This window comes from Mytilus edulis, chromosome 7 (assembly GCF_963676685.1).
Source record: "Mytilus edulis chromosome 7, xbMytEdul2.2, whole genome shotgun sequence".
NCBI classification, from domain to species: Eukaryota; Metazoa; Mollusca; class Bivalvia; order Mytilida; family Mytilidae; genus Mytilus; species Mytilus edulis.
Genome location: NC_092350.1, coordinates 40,922,999 through 40,939,942, shown reverse-complemented (window position 1 = coordinate 40,939,942; position 16,944 = coordinate 40,922,999). Strand labels below are relative to the sequence as shown.

The 16,944-nt window shown below is 30.1% G+C and overlaps 2 protein-coding genes across 2 annotated transcripts in view; one reads left to right on the top strand and one right to left on the bottom strand.

Annotated features, from left to right (window-relative positions):
• The window catches only part of LOC139481463 (uncharacterized), a 35,238-nt gene extending 21,333 nt beyond the window's left edge, over positions 1–13,905 (bottom strand). Inside the window, exon 1 of the mRNA XM_071264823.1 lies at positions 13,810–13,905. The gene's annotated coding sequence lies outside the window, so the exon portion shown is untranslated. The remainder of the gene's footprint in view (positions 1–13,809) is intronic.
• Positions 6,364–9,534, top strand: LOC139481462 (uncharacterized). The gene is made up of 2 exons (XM_071264821.1): positions 6,364–6,622; positions 7,120–9,534. The coding sequence occupies exon 2, from the start codon at positions 7,940–7,942 to the stop codon at positions 8,945–8,947; it is 1,008 nt and encodes a 335-aa protein (XP_071120922.1). The 5' UTR covers positions 6,364–6,622; positions 7,120–7,939; the 3' UTR covers positions 8,948–9,534.
• Positions 13,906–16,944: the final 3,039 nt, after the last annotated feature.

The following is a 16,944-nucleotide window of genomic DNA, read 5'->3' as shown; positions in this document are numbered from 1 at the left end:
TTCATGAACATTTAATCAGGAACTCTTACCCGAATTGCATTTGAAAAGGAATCCATCATTGATAGGTTTTGTTAAAAAAAATCTTCTATAACTGTGAATAACCATATAATTACCAATTAGTTGTTTTTTTTGCGAATATACGTTGATAGTGCTAATAACGTAAATTTCCATGTTTACATTTGTCACCAGTCTCAAAAACATTTTGCAAATGCAATGTACAGGTTAAAGAATAGACCAATATGGTCGAGAAATAATTTGAATATATTATCGAATTTAAATAAAGTAATCGCAGAACGATGATTTTAGGGGTGAAAACATGTATCATAATGGTTCGTACGTTATTATAAGCAGTTTGATTACCCATGTCGGTAATATAGTTTTAGTAGAATGGTTTTATCATTTGTATACCTTACTATGTATTTTCCTATTCTTATATTGAAATATATATATCTATAACTATCAACTGGTCTGATTAAAATTAATTACTCTCTGATGATTTCAAGAAGATAAATCATATCTTATAAAGGTTTTTTTTTTATCTTTAAAGAAAATAGAAAAAATAGATGCAAGTTCACTGCACTCTTATAACAATGATAACAAACTCAAAACGTCAATCAAAAGAAAAATGATTACAGACTAAAATCATTGAACCAATAACTTTTTTGTTGTGAATATATGGTGACATTTCTGAAAACGTAAAATTCCGTTTACATTTGTAAACACTCTCAAAATAACTTGGGACCAATATATTATGTATAGTTCCCAGATGAAAAGTAGACGAATATGTTCCAGAAACTTTTTTCTTGTATTTCGACTTTAATAAAGTGGTTGCAGCATGATGATTTTAGTAACACATATGATTCATATTTCTAATGGGTGTGTTAATAGATTAATTACCCATGAAGGTCTTGCACGATCGGTAACATAGTAAAAGTAGAATAGTTGTATATATCGTAGAAACAATAAGCTTACTAATCATTTATACGTTTCCTTTCCTTATTTTGAATTATTGTACATGTCTACATATTCTATAACTATATGAGTTGGTCTTAAGAAATATTGTTAACACTTTAATGTTTTCAGAATATATGTATCTTTTTTTTATCTTAAAAGTTGTTGATAATAAAAAGAAAAAGAAAAAAATGTAACATCAATGCTGTCTTATTACAATGATAAAAAAACGACAATGGAACGAGTTCATAATATGTAGATTGAAAACTGCCCAATAACAAATATATTTTGTTTCATTCCAAAATATGACCAAAATTTTGCAAATAATTGACAAATACAAAATTTTGACATCAAATGCAATATTTTCTAAATAGCAAAATATTAGTTTAACGAGTTATATATCGTCATTTTTATTATGATAATATAAAGAACTATAGTTAAAAAAAAGTATCAGCTAAACATTTTGGTTTTAAAGAATGAAAAAAGTTGTTGCAATATAAATATACGTATGTGAGTTTAATGCTTTGAGAATCGATAAATCTACTACATTTGTTTTCTTTAATAATAGTGACAAAAAAAACTCTATCTTAATGAAAGAATTCTTGTGCATAACAAAACTTGTGAAAAATACATACTCCCATACTTAAAGTTTAAGCTTGGCAATATGTAAGTATTCAACGACAAATACCTGATATCCGCAGATATAGAATTTTGTCGTTTGATCTAAAAAAAAAATTGTTGGCCACACTTTTTATTATTTTTTATTCACAAGCTCTTAATCTTTTAATAAATCTGAATTTGTCAATAATTTGATCTCAAGCTTTATCGAAAAGACATTAAATACCAAAATGCTCGACTGGTGCAGTAGAATTGGTACCATTAAATTAATGTTATTCGACTTGATACAATAAATTAGAAGTATTAAAGTATAAATGTATAGAGAACACCTTAAAGTATATGAATTATATACAAGTCTAACTGATCATGATAATGTACTTTGATAATTTGGGGAAAAGAAGATATGCATGTGCAACTTGTGTGCTTATCTATAAACCTAATGTTGCCAAACGCAAAGTGTTTTATCAGTTAAGTTACATAAAGAGCTGAATGTGTGATGATTTTGGTATCACCAAATGTGGTTGAACAGTATATTTGCTAAAAAAAACGGACAAATATTGTGTAATAATTCGGTGGTCCAAACATTCTTGGAAATAATAAATAATTATCGCGTTCTGTGCTAGGTGAATTTTGAATATTCAATGAAATTTATTCTCGATTATTTAAACTCTTTTTGTTAAATTCAGTAATCATAAATAAAACTGCTCCAGTGTTCAGAGATTTTATTGGGTTTTTTTTAACATTTCATTCTATAAAATAATTGCAGGCATTTTGTTATTTTGTAAAATGCCTAGAGAAATCAGTCAGTATGCAAAATGACTAAATCTTTCAGGCATTTTACAAAATGCCTAAATTTAGAAAATGCCTGTATCATATATAAAGACAGCTGTATGTGAGATCTTTTGGATTGTTCAACATGAAGAGGTTTTTTTTATCTTAAAAAAAATTGTATTTGGAGATAATATTGGAGAAACGCATGAATATAGTTTTAAGTAAAAACAAAAGTTAATAAAATACAGTATCAACGATAAACAAAGTTCGGTGAGAAGCCAAACTAAAATAAGCCCTTTATTTACAAATTATTTCTCGTTGGACACGGATGTCACTCGAACCATTTTTGCTACCAAAAATGTCTTTAGCATAAAACTGTTGCAGCGAAAAAGCAGTTAGTAGTCATAAATTCCAGGTATGTGTAAATAGGTTTTTTGGAATTTCTTAAGTGAGTGTTTTGCAATCTCTAAAAATTGTACTTACATAATGTGTAAGCAAAGTGAAAAGAAATTTGACCATAAACTTTCACAGTATTTAGAAATCTAATTCCATACTTATAGTATTGCACGAACTGTTAAATTACACAACATTCGAGTCGATAAAATCAATGCATTTTGCATAATTTTATCTGTAAAAAATGTTTTATATTGATATCAGATGAAGATAATTTGAAGATGTTGAATGATTGTCAAAGAGACAACTATCCACCAGAGACCTAAGGAAGCATATCGCGTATGATCGGCTAATCTTATATTATTCATTGAAAGATTGCATAATTGTTTCCCTCAGATCATATATATACGGTTCTGTTATTAATTAATAACAATAAATTTAAGTTTATCCTAATATATTTGTTGTTTACTGGTTTGGAATTGATTTTCGATTTTACCCGTTCTTCAGAAAGTATTTTTGCTTCTCTTTGGGAAGATATATGTATATTTTTCAGAGAATTTTAAAGTACTTTGTTGTTATTAAATCCACCAGTTGAACAACAAAAGGTACACACAATTTAATAATGTCCCAAATCTTAAGTCAGTTGCTGTACAGGTTACATCTTAATGAGTTTTTATTTATGAATCTGCTGTTGATAGAAAATCATTATCACGAAAATAAATAAAAGACTTCTTGTACATTACAAAAATAATGAAAATACATACTCCCATGTTTAAGTTTTAATGTTGTCATTTAAACCTATCAGAATAAAGACCAGTTCGCTATATTTTTTGTTCATTTTTATCCACAAACCCTCAATTATTTGCATAAACTTGCACTTTTCAATAATTTGATCTCGAGCGTTATCAAAGAGGCATTATTCAATAAGTAATATGCAGTTAAACCATTGAATTTGTTTTTATATTTTTCCCCTCATCAATTAAAGACTAAAATAAATAACCTCACCAAATAGAAGCTCTAGAACCTCTTTCATGATTTTGCCGCAGTTTCACCGGATTTTCCTTTAAGAGACAGGAGTTGAGAACATTTATGACACCATATGGCGTTTAGGGATCCATGGTGTGAAGATCGGCAAAATGCCTAATGGAAAATATAATGGCTGTAATTTCAGTCATTCCAAGTCCAGTTTATCCTCGTGTATATTTGAAAGTATTTTGAAGGTAAATCCATTTTTTTTAAATAGCCTTCTATACTATGTAACTAACGTCTGATATATGGTTACGACGGTTAATGAAATATTGAAATATTTGACTTTTTTTTTATCTTGATAAAAGTGGACGAATCTGATTGCTCGAATATTTTTTGTGTATGTGTGTACGTTTACGTGCTTTTTTAATTTATTTTGTGTTGTTTCGTTATGTGTATATTTCGTTTTATATATTTATTTTGTACCTTGAAGTTTTATCATGGAAAACATTAGTTACCTGTTGATTTTGACAATGTTTGATTAAGTAAATTAAACATACATGTATGGTTGCTGTTAAGTAGTTATACAATAAAAACTAATAAGATAAAATCATAAAGTTTTCTTTTGTCAATACACTTAATTCTAAGTAAAGAATCCAATCCGGAATACTTGTCAAGATCTTCAAGGCGTTTTGACTTTATTATTTGAACAAGATAAATAGTAATTTGACAAATTTTTATTTTAAGTCATAAAGAAAAACATTTTTATTCGCTTTTATAACTTCTGTCTTATTTATTTCGTAAATGAAGGACTAAACAGTTTCAAGCGAAAAATATAAAAAATAAACCCCAATATTGTGATTTCAAATAAACAGGAAACAAATCTTGACTTGTCCTCGAAAAAAGACCTAGTATCTCAATTGTTTGTAAAACAATTGAAAGGTCTTTCCTGCAAAATTGATTTTTTCGTAATGGACTTTCTATGACTTATCCATTGATATACGACAAGCATAACTTCTAAAACTTCTCCCTTTTTACACTTAATGACCCCATCCGCCTACATTTACGAGAAGATTGGAAGTATATTATATGTAATGTAGACTTGACGATCTTTCATTTGATATGCGACTACAACATGTTCTACACAGTTTTATTTTTGCACTAAATAACCCCATCCGACTTATTTTGGAGGACAGGAATTTGATATTTGAAATGTACCTTTCATTTGATATACAACAACCTTATCTTAATAGAAAATTTATTATTTGCACCCAATTACCCCACCCAACCCATTTTGTGGGGACGTCAATTTAATGTACGCTTTATGGACTTTCATTTGATATGCGACAACCTAACCACCAGAGAAGTTTGATTGCTTGGCACTAAATGACCCCACCCTTCCCACTGGGATGAAAAAGGGGTTTGAAATTTTCATTTTTGAGTAGAGATCATTTAGACCTTCAATTTGATATACATAATGACCGCATTAAGCAAAGTTAAAAAAATCATGCCTTATCAATTATATAAATAAAACTTACGAAACTTACAAAGTCAATTTAAAAGATGAAAATTTCAGGTTTTTTTGTTTTTTTGTTGAAAGTTTTTGGTAATTCGTCAAACTTAGCATGTTAAATTCTTCAATTTCTGAAAATTACAGGTGATAAGCTGTTGTTGATTCAGAAAAACATGCCTCAATGTATAATCTTTCAAGAGAAATAATTCCCTATAAGGGTTAATAACAAAACAATTGTTTATGTTTATTAACATTGCCATCTGTTCCTGGTCCTGTATATATTGCTGTTTTCAATTTGATTCTATCTCTTATACTTTTTAAGAAAAATGCAATTAAAAGAAATTGCTTTAAGGGGATATAACCCTCAAAGGGGATTATGAAATCCTATGCAGCCTCATATGGTAATACATCATTTTGAGATCTACCTATTGTCCTAATGAAAGTCATGATATCTTTAAATGAGAAAGAGGGGGCCATGTTAAAACAAAATCAATAAAAGAGAGTTAACTTCTAAGGGGATGATGAAATTCTACAAAAGTTCATCTGGTAAAAGTTCATGATGAGATCTATCGATGGTTCAAATTCGAGATTGATAACTACAATAGAGGCGGTAGGAGGGAGGGCAAAACAAAATGCTGGAAGAAGACAAAAAAAAACATAGGAAAAAAACATTAGAAAAATAATAAGGTCTTTTTTTGGTATTTGTACATTCTTGAATTTTTACTTTTTGGTTTGAAACGTTGCATTATTACACTGTTTTATCATTTGGTCGTTACCGCTGATTGGTTGGCTGTAAGTTACGAAAGTTAAAAGTCCGTATTCGGTTCTCCGGAACTGACATGATATTTATCATATCACTATCTCACCCAAAACCAAGATCCAAGATAACACTATCAAACGTTGCGAGGGAATTTTTTGTTGTTGTTAAAATCATTATAATGACTGTCACGATCCAGATGAATTTTTATAGAGTAATTCACATATTTATTCAGTCAAACTTGTATATAGATAATGATTTCGAAATTGTCGTAATGATCAGAGAATTGCACTTGCAGTCTTTGCGCAGGACGCCTTTTTTCACAGTTTTTTTTATACATAGTTTTAACATACGCTTTTATGTATATATGTACGTTTGACCTAAGTTTGGTTCACCTGTGTTTAAACGCATACTGATTAGGCTTAGCCTATTTACACACCTGTTGACTATTTTTAAATAGTGGTCAATCGAGTTCTTCGGACAGGTTTGGCTATTTTTAAACAGTGGTCAGATGAGTTCTTTGGACACGTTGTCATTTTATTTCTGCTTGGGATTTTTCGTGTGGAAGGATGCCACACTCGTTAGAGCATTTTCATATTTGATAGTTAAATTTAACCTACAATGGTTCTACTGTCTAGTGCATCAATTCCAAGGTAAGTGTTTTGCTCTTACATATATTTATACTTTTCTGTGTCTCACTTTTGTTTATCAAATTTCTGAAACTTTCAGACTTCTGCAGACAATTTTTCATTATGTAAATTGTTCAATTTATAATGTTTTGTAAACGGATTTAAAGATATGAAAACCATGTTTTATATTCAGATATTTGCGGTTTTACTAGTGAACAAGAAAAAGATTGTTAATTACGGGTACAAATTGAATGTACGTGATATTTATGTGTACAAGGTTCCGAATTTCCTTATGTACGTGAAACTATCATGCAAATTATGATATTTATTACAGTATGATACATTTTGCTACATATAAAATGTATGTGCGTATTTATCTACGTAAATTAATAGAATATATATGTTCATTTTATGAACGTGAGATTATAGAGTTCATGTTTATGTTGCATGAACGTGCAAGTAAAATGCATATCTAAATTGATAATCGTACTAAAGAGTTTGTACAATTATATTATTGCTAGGTTCCAGCCTGCACCAGAGTAATACAATGCTGCGGTGTTAAGGAGTGGTTATATGGATTGAACGCATTCATACATAATTCATCAAACAACATATCTACATATTATAGTGGAACTGTCGTGCACGATACCATAACCGTCATAACGATACAAAGGGAAGTAATCTGGATATACAAACTACTAAAGCTGTTGAACTATTTATTTGGACTTTAATGTTTAGAATAATTTGATGTATATTTTCTTTTTAATTGTTTTTTGTTTGTTTGTTTATTAAATAATTTATTTATTCTAATCGTTGATTCTTTAGTCAATATTGTAAAATAGCACTGTAAGACTTATCCATCCGTCTGTCCATGACAATTGGTGTCAGAAGTGGGATAAGTCTGAAGTGTTTTTTTTTCTTATACATTTTGAAGTTAAATTTATATTTTCTATAGAAGAATTATTATTTTTTTTTTTATACATTGAATATACATTTATAACGTGTAGTAAAGCTTACTATTGTATTTTTTAGAAACTGTAATGTCGACAGAATCCTGATAGATTGGAACCTCAGAATTTGTAAAATTTCTACACTACATTGCCTCGGTGTTGTTGCACGCTGCAAGTACAAACAGTAGAGTTAATGTAGGTATTGTTATTTAGAGTAAATTTAGACTAAGGCTATTGTTTATTTGGTGTTGCGAATGACACTTGTGGACCAGGCTATGGTCAACTGTGATACTAAAGCGTAGTGTTACGAGATATAGATATGTGATATATTTAGCATTGACCTTGGTCTAGTTTATTGTTACATAGCAAGTCATATTAGCAGGAATCAATCATGGAGAGTCTAAAAGAGTTACGACAGTATGGTGAGTCATTGGGGTTAGCCAATGAAGATTTAATTAGGTTCATTGAGTTACAACAGGCGAAACAACGCGATGATAGACGTTTTGAAAGAGAAAGAGAGAAAGAAGAATGGGAAGTTGAAAAGGTAAGATTAGAACATGAATTGGTATTGAAAAGGCTAGATAATACTCGTTTATTTGAAACTGAAAAACACAGGGAAGAAAAAGGTAATGTTAACCCCTCAAAGGTACCTAAACTACCTCCTTTTGAGGAAGGTACTGATGATATGGATGCATATTTGCGTCGTTATGAAAGGTATGCTATATCGCAAAAATGGGACAAATCAATATGGGCCACTCATTTGAGTGCACTTCTTAAAGGTAATGCATTAAATGTGTACGCTTTGCTGCCATCAGATCAAGCATTAGATTATGATGCTCTCAAGACATGTTTGTTGAAGAGGTATAACATGACTGAAGATGGTTTTAAGCAGAAGTTAAGATCTTGTCGTCCAGAGTTTGGTGAAACGTTTCAACAGTTTTCTGTTCGTTTGGGTAGTTATTTTAGTAGGTGGATTGATATGTCTAATGTTTTGAAGACGTTTGATGGACTTTATGATCTTATGTTAAGAGATCAGTTTTTACACATATGTAATAACGAGGTAATGTTATTTCTGAAAGAGAGAGTACCGAAGTCCATAGATGATATGACTCGGTATGCTGATCAATTTAAGGAGGCAAGGCGAGTAAATATAGTATCACTTACAAATCAGACTCAAAAAGGTAAGCCACAGCCGTCTCAAAAACCCAACAATGCACGGAACCAAGAACCGCCAAAGCAAAGTGACAGAGATAGAAATAGACATACAGGAGGTTATGGTGGTGGAAACAGATTTGATAGAAAGTGCTTTAAGTGCAACAAATCAGATCACTTGATATCAAACTGTCCATTATTAAAAAACAAAGTTGGTAATGTACAGAATAGTGGTTCACGGGGTTAGGAAACTCCTATTTGCGGTAATGTTATTACTCTTATTGATAGCATTATTACTACACAGGTTAGTAGTCTTACAATACCTGAACAGTGTGAAAAGAAACCAATCAAAATGCCTGTAGCTAAAGGTAAGTTAGGTAACCGTGTTGTGACAGTACTTCGCGATACAGGATGTAATGGAGTCGTTATAAAGAAAAGTCTTGTAAGTATAGATTGTTTTCTAGATGATTATCAGACATGTGTATTAGCTGATGGATCGAGTGTTAAAGTACCTATAGCTATAATTACTATAGACAGTCCTTATTATCAAGGTGAAGTAAAAGCATGGTGTATGGAACAACCATTGTATGATGTTATTATAGGAAATATAGATGGTGCTAGGGAGCCTTATGATCCCGATATATCTCCGTCGGTAAGTGTAGTAACTCGACAGCAAGCGAAGAAGAGAGATAATCCATATCCGAAATTAAAAGTTCCAGGAAGTATTAAGGATGTTAGTCTAGAGGACATTGAAAATGAACAGCATTCTGATGCAAGTTTGTCGAAGCTTAGAGAGTATGTTTCTGGAGGCAAAAACTTTGAGAAGACCAATGGTACAAAAGTAAATTACATAGTGAAAAAGAAACTTGTGTATAGAGAATTTATGTCGGCAAATTAATTTTTCGTACATTTATTTATATCATTCCGGTTCTTAAGTTTTGTTGAAAATGTTTTAAATATCTTTTCAGAGATTTCAATTTTCGTATTGGAAAGATTTGCAATCAATTCAAAACCCGTCATTACGTGACTTTGCTAGTAAACTCCCTAATATAGCAGAAGCAAGCAAAAGCAAAAACACTGTGAAAAAGTACTCTTACGCTTTTAAAAGATTTAGCGTTTGGTGTTCAAATTACGATTTATGTCCACTGCCAGCTTCAGTGATAACAGTTGCAGTTTATTTATCATTTTTGATACAATCCGAAGTTTCATCTTCTGTTTTAAATGGAGCTTTTTATGGAATAAAATGGGAACATGATTTAAACCTGTATAGTAATGTGTTTACAAGTGATTTTTTGTCAATAGTTCTAGAAGGTGGAGTCAGACTTTTATCAAAACCAGTTAACAAGAAAGAACCTATCACTCACGATATAATAAAGATAGTCATAGACAAGTTTGGTTTATCTTCTTATTTTGCAGACTTAAGAATTTGCTGTTTAGTCTTTTGAGTTATGCGGGATTTTTAAGATACAGTTTACTTTCTCATTTAAAAGCTTCGAATTTACGATTTTACGATTCGCATGTCGAAATCACCGTAGTATCTAGCAAAACCGACGTTTACAGACAAGGCAATGTAGTTGTGATAGCAAAAACTAACTCTGATTTATGTCCAGTTGCAATGTTAAAAATATATTTGGAAGCAGCAAATATTTCCATTTCTTCAGATGAGTTTATTTTTAGAGCTATTTCTTTTTTAAAGTCCAGGAATAGTCATATTTTGTGTAAAGCTAACAAACCATTGTCATACACACGAGCTCGAGAGTTGTTATTTATGACAGACAGCTAGATACCATAAACATACTATGTATACACAAACCAGAGTCTGAGCTTGATTTGCTATATGATATAAAAACTAAACTGACGAAAAAAGGTCATTTATTCAAAATCATAAAATGCAAAAAATACATTTTGCAAATAAAACATTTGACATAAAAGTTCATATTTAATATGAAATAATAATACATAATAAATACGAAATTACATCAATTAATATCATGTCAATTGAATAAATGACAAAGAATAGCAAAGGTGGGGAGAAAAATCTGCCCCATAAATAAACATATATACATATCTACTTCAAAAGATAACATTAAGGGCGGTATGTGGGTGGGAATTTTGAACAAATTGTTTGATAAGAATCACAAGTTAACACATCAAATGCTGATGAGAAAAGGAAGTGACCACAATACACTTACACGTGAACTCGTACTGACCCGCAAGATCATTGACCAATAAGAAAGATGATATCCAATCATGCATTGGTCATAAGTGAAATTTCTCTGCACGTGAAAACATGTTATCTAATTTCAACAATTTATCGTTTAATTAAGTAGGACACTCTGACCCTTTGACCAGACTAGAGATATCGTACATTTACAGCATTAATAGCTGACTCTTTTATTTAAGTCGGTTAGTAATAACCAATAAAAACAGAATTATCTTCTCTGCTGTCTTAAATTATTTTATTCCGCTTAATTTTCAATTAGCAAATAAAATTGGTTTTAAGACAGACAGCTAGATACCATAAACATACTATGTATACACAAACCAGAGTCTGAGCTTGATTTGCTATATGATATAAAAACTAAACTGACGAGAAAAGGTCATTTATTCAAAATCATAAAATGCAAAAAATACATTTTGCAAATAAAACATTTGACATAAAAGTTCATATTTAATATGAAATAATAATACATAATTAATACGAAATTACATCAACTAATATCATGTCAATTGAATAAATGACAAAGAATAGCAAAGGTGGGGAGAAAAATCTGCCACAAATCCACTCTTAGGCTGAAAGAGTGGATCTGAAATCCACTCTAAGGCTGAAAGAGCGAATCCCCCACCCGAGGACTCTGGCGACGTGAATACAATTATATATGACTTGAAAAAAAATACATTCACATACATGTACACCAAACACATATCACTTTATTATGAAAAATGTTTCCACATTTAGCAGAAATATTAAAAGTTCATATTATCATATACCAAGATATTACTTTAAAATGATCTCTTACTGGTAAAAATGATTAAAGGTGTAAATCTTATTCCGGCCAGTGAAAATTCAAACAAAACTAAAGTACATTTTTACGAAGCCCTGGATCCTTCCTAAATACGAAGTTTTATATCTGACTATTTCTGTAAGGGATCATGAGCAAAGGATTCTCATACTACACTTGACATTTTTCAATCGAAAATGTATAAATATAAAAAAGAAGATGGTATGATTGCCAATGAGACAGTTCACCACAAGAGACCAAAATAACACGGAAATTATCGACTATAGGTCATCGCACGGCCTTCAAAAATGAGCAAGGCCCATATTGCATAGTCAGGCCCCAAAATGACCATGTAAAACAATTCAAACGAGAAAACTAACGGCCTTATTTATATATTATAATTGTTACTTAACTTTATATATATATTAAGTAAGAGTTACTTAATGTAATATTAATAAAAATTAATAAACATATTGAATACGTTTTAAATTTATCACAACCGTCGTTAAATTTTAGACTGCTACGTACTTCCTTCTTCATTTAAGAGCATATACAACATATATGAAAAGATTTTATAAAGATGGGACTTTTTGTTTAATTCGTTAATATGGAATACAAAAATACCTTATCGTGTAATTATAAAGTATAATAGAGAGACGGGGGTTGTGTAAAAAAAAACAGACCAAATTCACCTTATCTAAAGACACAGTCGCGTCATTAAATTGGGTGTTTCATAATCAAATTAATAATTTCAGGGAATTTAATCTTTCGACACCGATACAAGATTTTATCAATGACAGAAAAAAACATTCACGAAATCAACAGCAGATACGGATGGCAACGTACATTTTTAATGTGAGAAAAAACATCAAAACGTTCAATATATTTTTTAATAAATCAATATAAAAGACGAAATCTCTAGACATCACTTTTCATTAATAATGGATACTTATCCGAAGAGACCAGTAAAATATTTACTGTTTAATTGTATGCACAATACCAATACAAATCAAACAGAAAAACTAGGAATTCTATTCAATCATGTGCACATTTCTTTTTTCAAAATATGACATCGTTTCGAATCAATATCATGATATATACTATATACATCGTGAAGAAAACTGGTGGCAGATGTTGAAACAATGCGGAAATGATTCATTTTTTTAATTAAAACAGTAAGAAAGTATTGTTATGATTTATTCAACCTTTAATGACACGAAGAATACAATTCATAAACATATGTCATATGCCATATGTTGATTGTTATATATAGCCTATACATGTGTATACCTGATTTTTGTTTATTTAAGAAGACATCAATTTTTGCTTTGTTTATTTTGTATTCATCGAATAAAGTTTCTTTGAAACAAATTTGTATTATATAATTGTATTCCATATATATATCCCCCAATTTGTTTCGATCTTACCAGTCAAGCAATAAAGCCTATACATATTATGTATGGTTTTTTTTTTATTTGGTAATAGTTTTGATACCCACTAATAATATTTCTAACATAACATTGGTTTTTTTTTCAAGATATTGGTCAGCCACCTATCAAAGTACAATAATTTGTTTTGATGGAAAACCCCACATGAATAATATGGTGTGTAATAACTACAAAAAAAATATATAGTTGTGCTTCTTTTTAATGTGTTAAGGCAATTATTTTATTCTAAATGATTAACATTTCAAATTATATACATAGAGATTTACAAATAAAAGCGAATCTTTGTTGGCTAGTAAGTTTTTCCAGGTTTTTGTTTTAAATTCACTTCCAGTACACCATATTTATTTTAACACCAAATATGAAATTTTTAAAAACGAGATAAAATACGACCTAAATTACATTAATATAATGTACGAAAAACAAATACGACAGACATGAACAAGCATGAAACTGCAGAATAACAGGCTCGTTTGATTTTGAAAAACAAAATGCTTTTACTTTTTTATATATTTAGTAATCAACCTTTTTCCATCTGCTTTGTAAGTACGGAAAATAATTTGTTTGATAAACGATGCCATGTTTGCTTAAAAATTATGTCGAAATGTAAAGCGTTATTTTACATATATTTAAAAAATAGTAAAGGTTTTATTCTAACTTACCCGTATTTGGTTTTAGAACTATTAAATAATGCATTTCAATTCCATCAACTTAGTAATTTTGTTTTTTCATCTTGACATATGTTATGTAATTATCTGATCATGCTCATTGATTAGTTAGTAAAATGATATACCCTTCAACATGTTCAATATTGACATATGCGTTCAAACACGGAAGAAAAGGGATAATCAGTTATACTGATTATATGTATCTATATATGTGTGTGTGTGTGTCTTAAAACTAACATCGTGTTCAATATAGGCAACAGTAGTTTATCAAATTTCCATCAAGCGATTAAGAATATAAATTAAAGGAACAAACAAAAACTGAAGGATTCAATGGAAATCCGAAATGAGCAAGACCGGGTGCATCAACAGGTCGTAGGCCTTTACTAGAATTTCAAACAACAACGAAATGCAATTGGTATTATACATAATTGACCGCCTATCAATTGATATAGCAGATTAGCTTGAAAAGCGTTTTTGTGGGAAAACGTGTGCCTATCTCTATTTTCAGAAATTTACAGGTTATATTCTCAACCAGTTTCATCAAATTGTATTGTATTCTTGTCTATCGTTTTTGCTAATATGCTTTGTGTATATGCGTTTTTGTTGACATATTTGCTTGTTTGTGTAGTAATTAAGATTATAACACCATGTTAACTGCTGTACCTCTATTATGACATATAAACCTATCAAGTTTGTTTTTTGGTTCACACATCGTTGTCAATATAATGAAATTTTATGCGACTGTCATACACGTGAGAGGGTTTAGCTAGCAATTAAACCAGGTTTAATCCACAACTTTCTACATAAGAAAAGGTCTGTGTCAATTTAGGTATATGACAGCTTTTATCCATTCGTTTAAAGTGTTTGAGCTTTTTATTTTGCCATTTGCTTAGGGACTTTTCATGAAGATAGTTTTTAAATTGGCAGGTTCTTAGTTTGTTTTGAAAATGTTTCTTATTTTTCAGTCCAAATTCAACTGCTATTCAGTACATTTATACTTACAATACAATAATGCGAATTGTATCAAAAGCAATGACTTATTATTAAGATAAGATAAGTCCTAGTATATATTAACCTCTTCTCACCACAATTTCATTAAAATTTTTTCGATAAAAGTTTTGCTCTGTTTATGCCAAATTAACTTATATCGATTTAAATGTAAATGTGAGTATGATATTATCTGCATTATGATTAAAGTACAAAGTTTTTTTAGGGAAAATTCCAAGTACCTTCTGATTTGTTCTTTTTCTAAGCCTTAAAAGTAGGTACATGGTTCTATATATTTTTTTATATATGTATGATTATTTTATAATTATATAATTAGTCTCCGTCTTATTTACTGAAATAGTTTACAAATAGTGAAATGTTAGGTTGTCAATGCGCCAGATTCCAATTGACGAAGATGTATAGATCACCGTACTGCCTTTAACTATGAGCAAAACCCACACCTCATAGTAAGCTATAAAAGATCCAGATATGATGAAATGTATTCAGTTGTTCAACTCAATAAACAACAAAAAAAACAATATCATTCAAATAATAGATTGTCAGGATCTCTCTCATTGATTATCAGAATGTTTGTATCATTAGCAAATTGAAAGATTTTAAGATTATGTGTCCTTTATAATAGCTGAGTTAGCATTTCAGAAGATCGATGAAATTTGCAACATACGTTAAATATATTCATAATAAATTCTAATGATAATAACGCTGTTCGACAAAAACAAATAGATAATAATCAATTTAGTATAGTATGTCAATACGATGGACTGATGAATCATAGAAAAATAAGGATTTATGGTATGAGTGTCAATACTATAGGGGGAAATATAGTTTTCACCAATGAGCGAAATTCATACTCGTATATTAGCTATAGAAGACCGGTATCATAAAATATCAAACTATTTAAAAGACAAACCAACTGCTTGCTTAATACTAGAACAAAATACAATAATACCAGACAGTAAACAACAACAGGAAAAACAAGCTCCCGACTTTTTCATACACATAAGAAAAATACTGAACCGTATCACTGACAGTTAAATGTAGTGACCAAGCACAAAAATGGGATTTGAAATATATACGCTCATCTAATCAACAAATCGGTAATTCAAAGTAATAAGTCGAAAATAAACTGACAACGCCATCGAAAAACCACCAGTATCTGAATTACTCCTTTCTTTGTACAACATTAGTTAAACATTGCCTGATTTGAAGGATTTTTGTATTATCAATTATCAATCTTTTCAAATTATTTATACAAGTTTGCAAAGATCGTCATATTTATGAAATATTATCTTTTATTAAACATGCACTCAATAATTTGTCCTCTTTTCATATCTGGGTTTCATTTGTGCGTCTTTGTTCTACTGGTAAGTATAAGTATTATACTAGGACCCTTCAATCTTTCGACGTTTAAGTTTTCTCTTCGCCTTCTGACAAAAGATGTTTTTAACATGAAATTATGTTCCAAAATATACCCTCGTACCGATTTTGTTTAGTTGAGCCAATTGCTGCTGATGTTATCAGTGTATTCTTATATTGTGTGTGTATACCATTGTACCACATTAGGCGAGGGTTTAACTCGCATAATTTTTTTAAACAAAGCCACATTCTTTATGTGCCTATCTAAATTTTGGAGTCTGTAGTTTAGTGGTTGTCGTTGTTTGTTGTCTGTCAAATTTGTTTTTCATTAATTGTTTTTTTATAAATTAGGTCATTGGTTTATCTCGTTTGAACTGTTTCACATTATTCATGTCTGGTCCTTTTATAGCTGGCCATACGGATGTTTGTCTATTATTGCTTGCGTTCACTTCATTTAAAGTATGGTGAATAATTGTATCATTGACAATCATACCACTATCCTCATTTGTGTTTATCAAAAGTCAATTCTAAACCACAATCATACATGTTTATGTATAATTTGTTGATGTATGGTTTTTGAAAAATGCATGAACATTGTTTGCAATATTTTTATAGAATAAGTATTTAAGAACCTTTTCACATGTATGCTGATATTTAAAAAAAATTGTTAATGTTTGCCACATATTGATACAACAATCGGACGTGCGCAAACATACGTCGAGCTCTTAAGAAATATTAGTGTGGAACTTCGGAGTACTAGTATTC

Bases quoted from the DNA above. Each gene is read 5' to 3' on its own strand.
- LOC139481462 (XM_071264821.1), top strand. From the start codon at position 7,940: ATGGAGAGTCTAAAAGAGTTACGACAGTATGGTGAGTCATTGGGGTTA.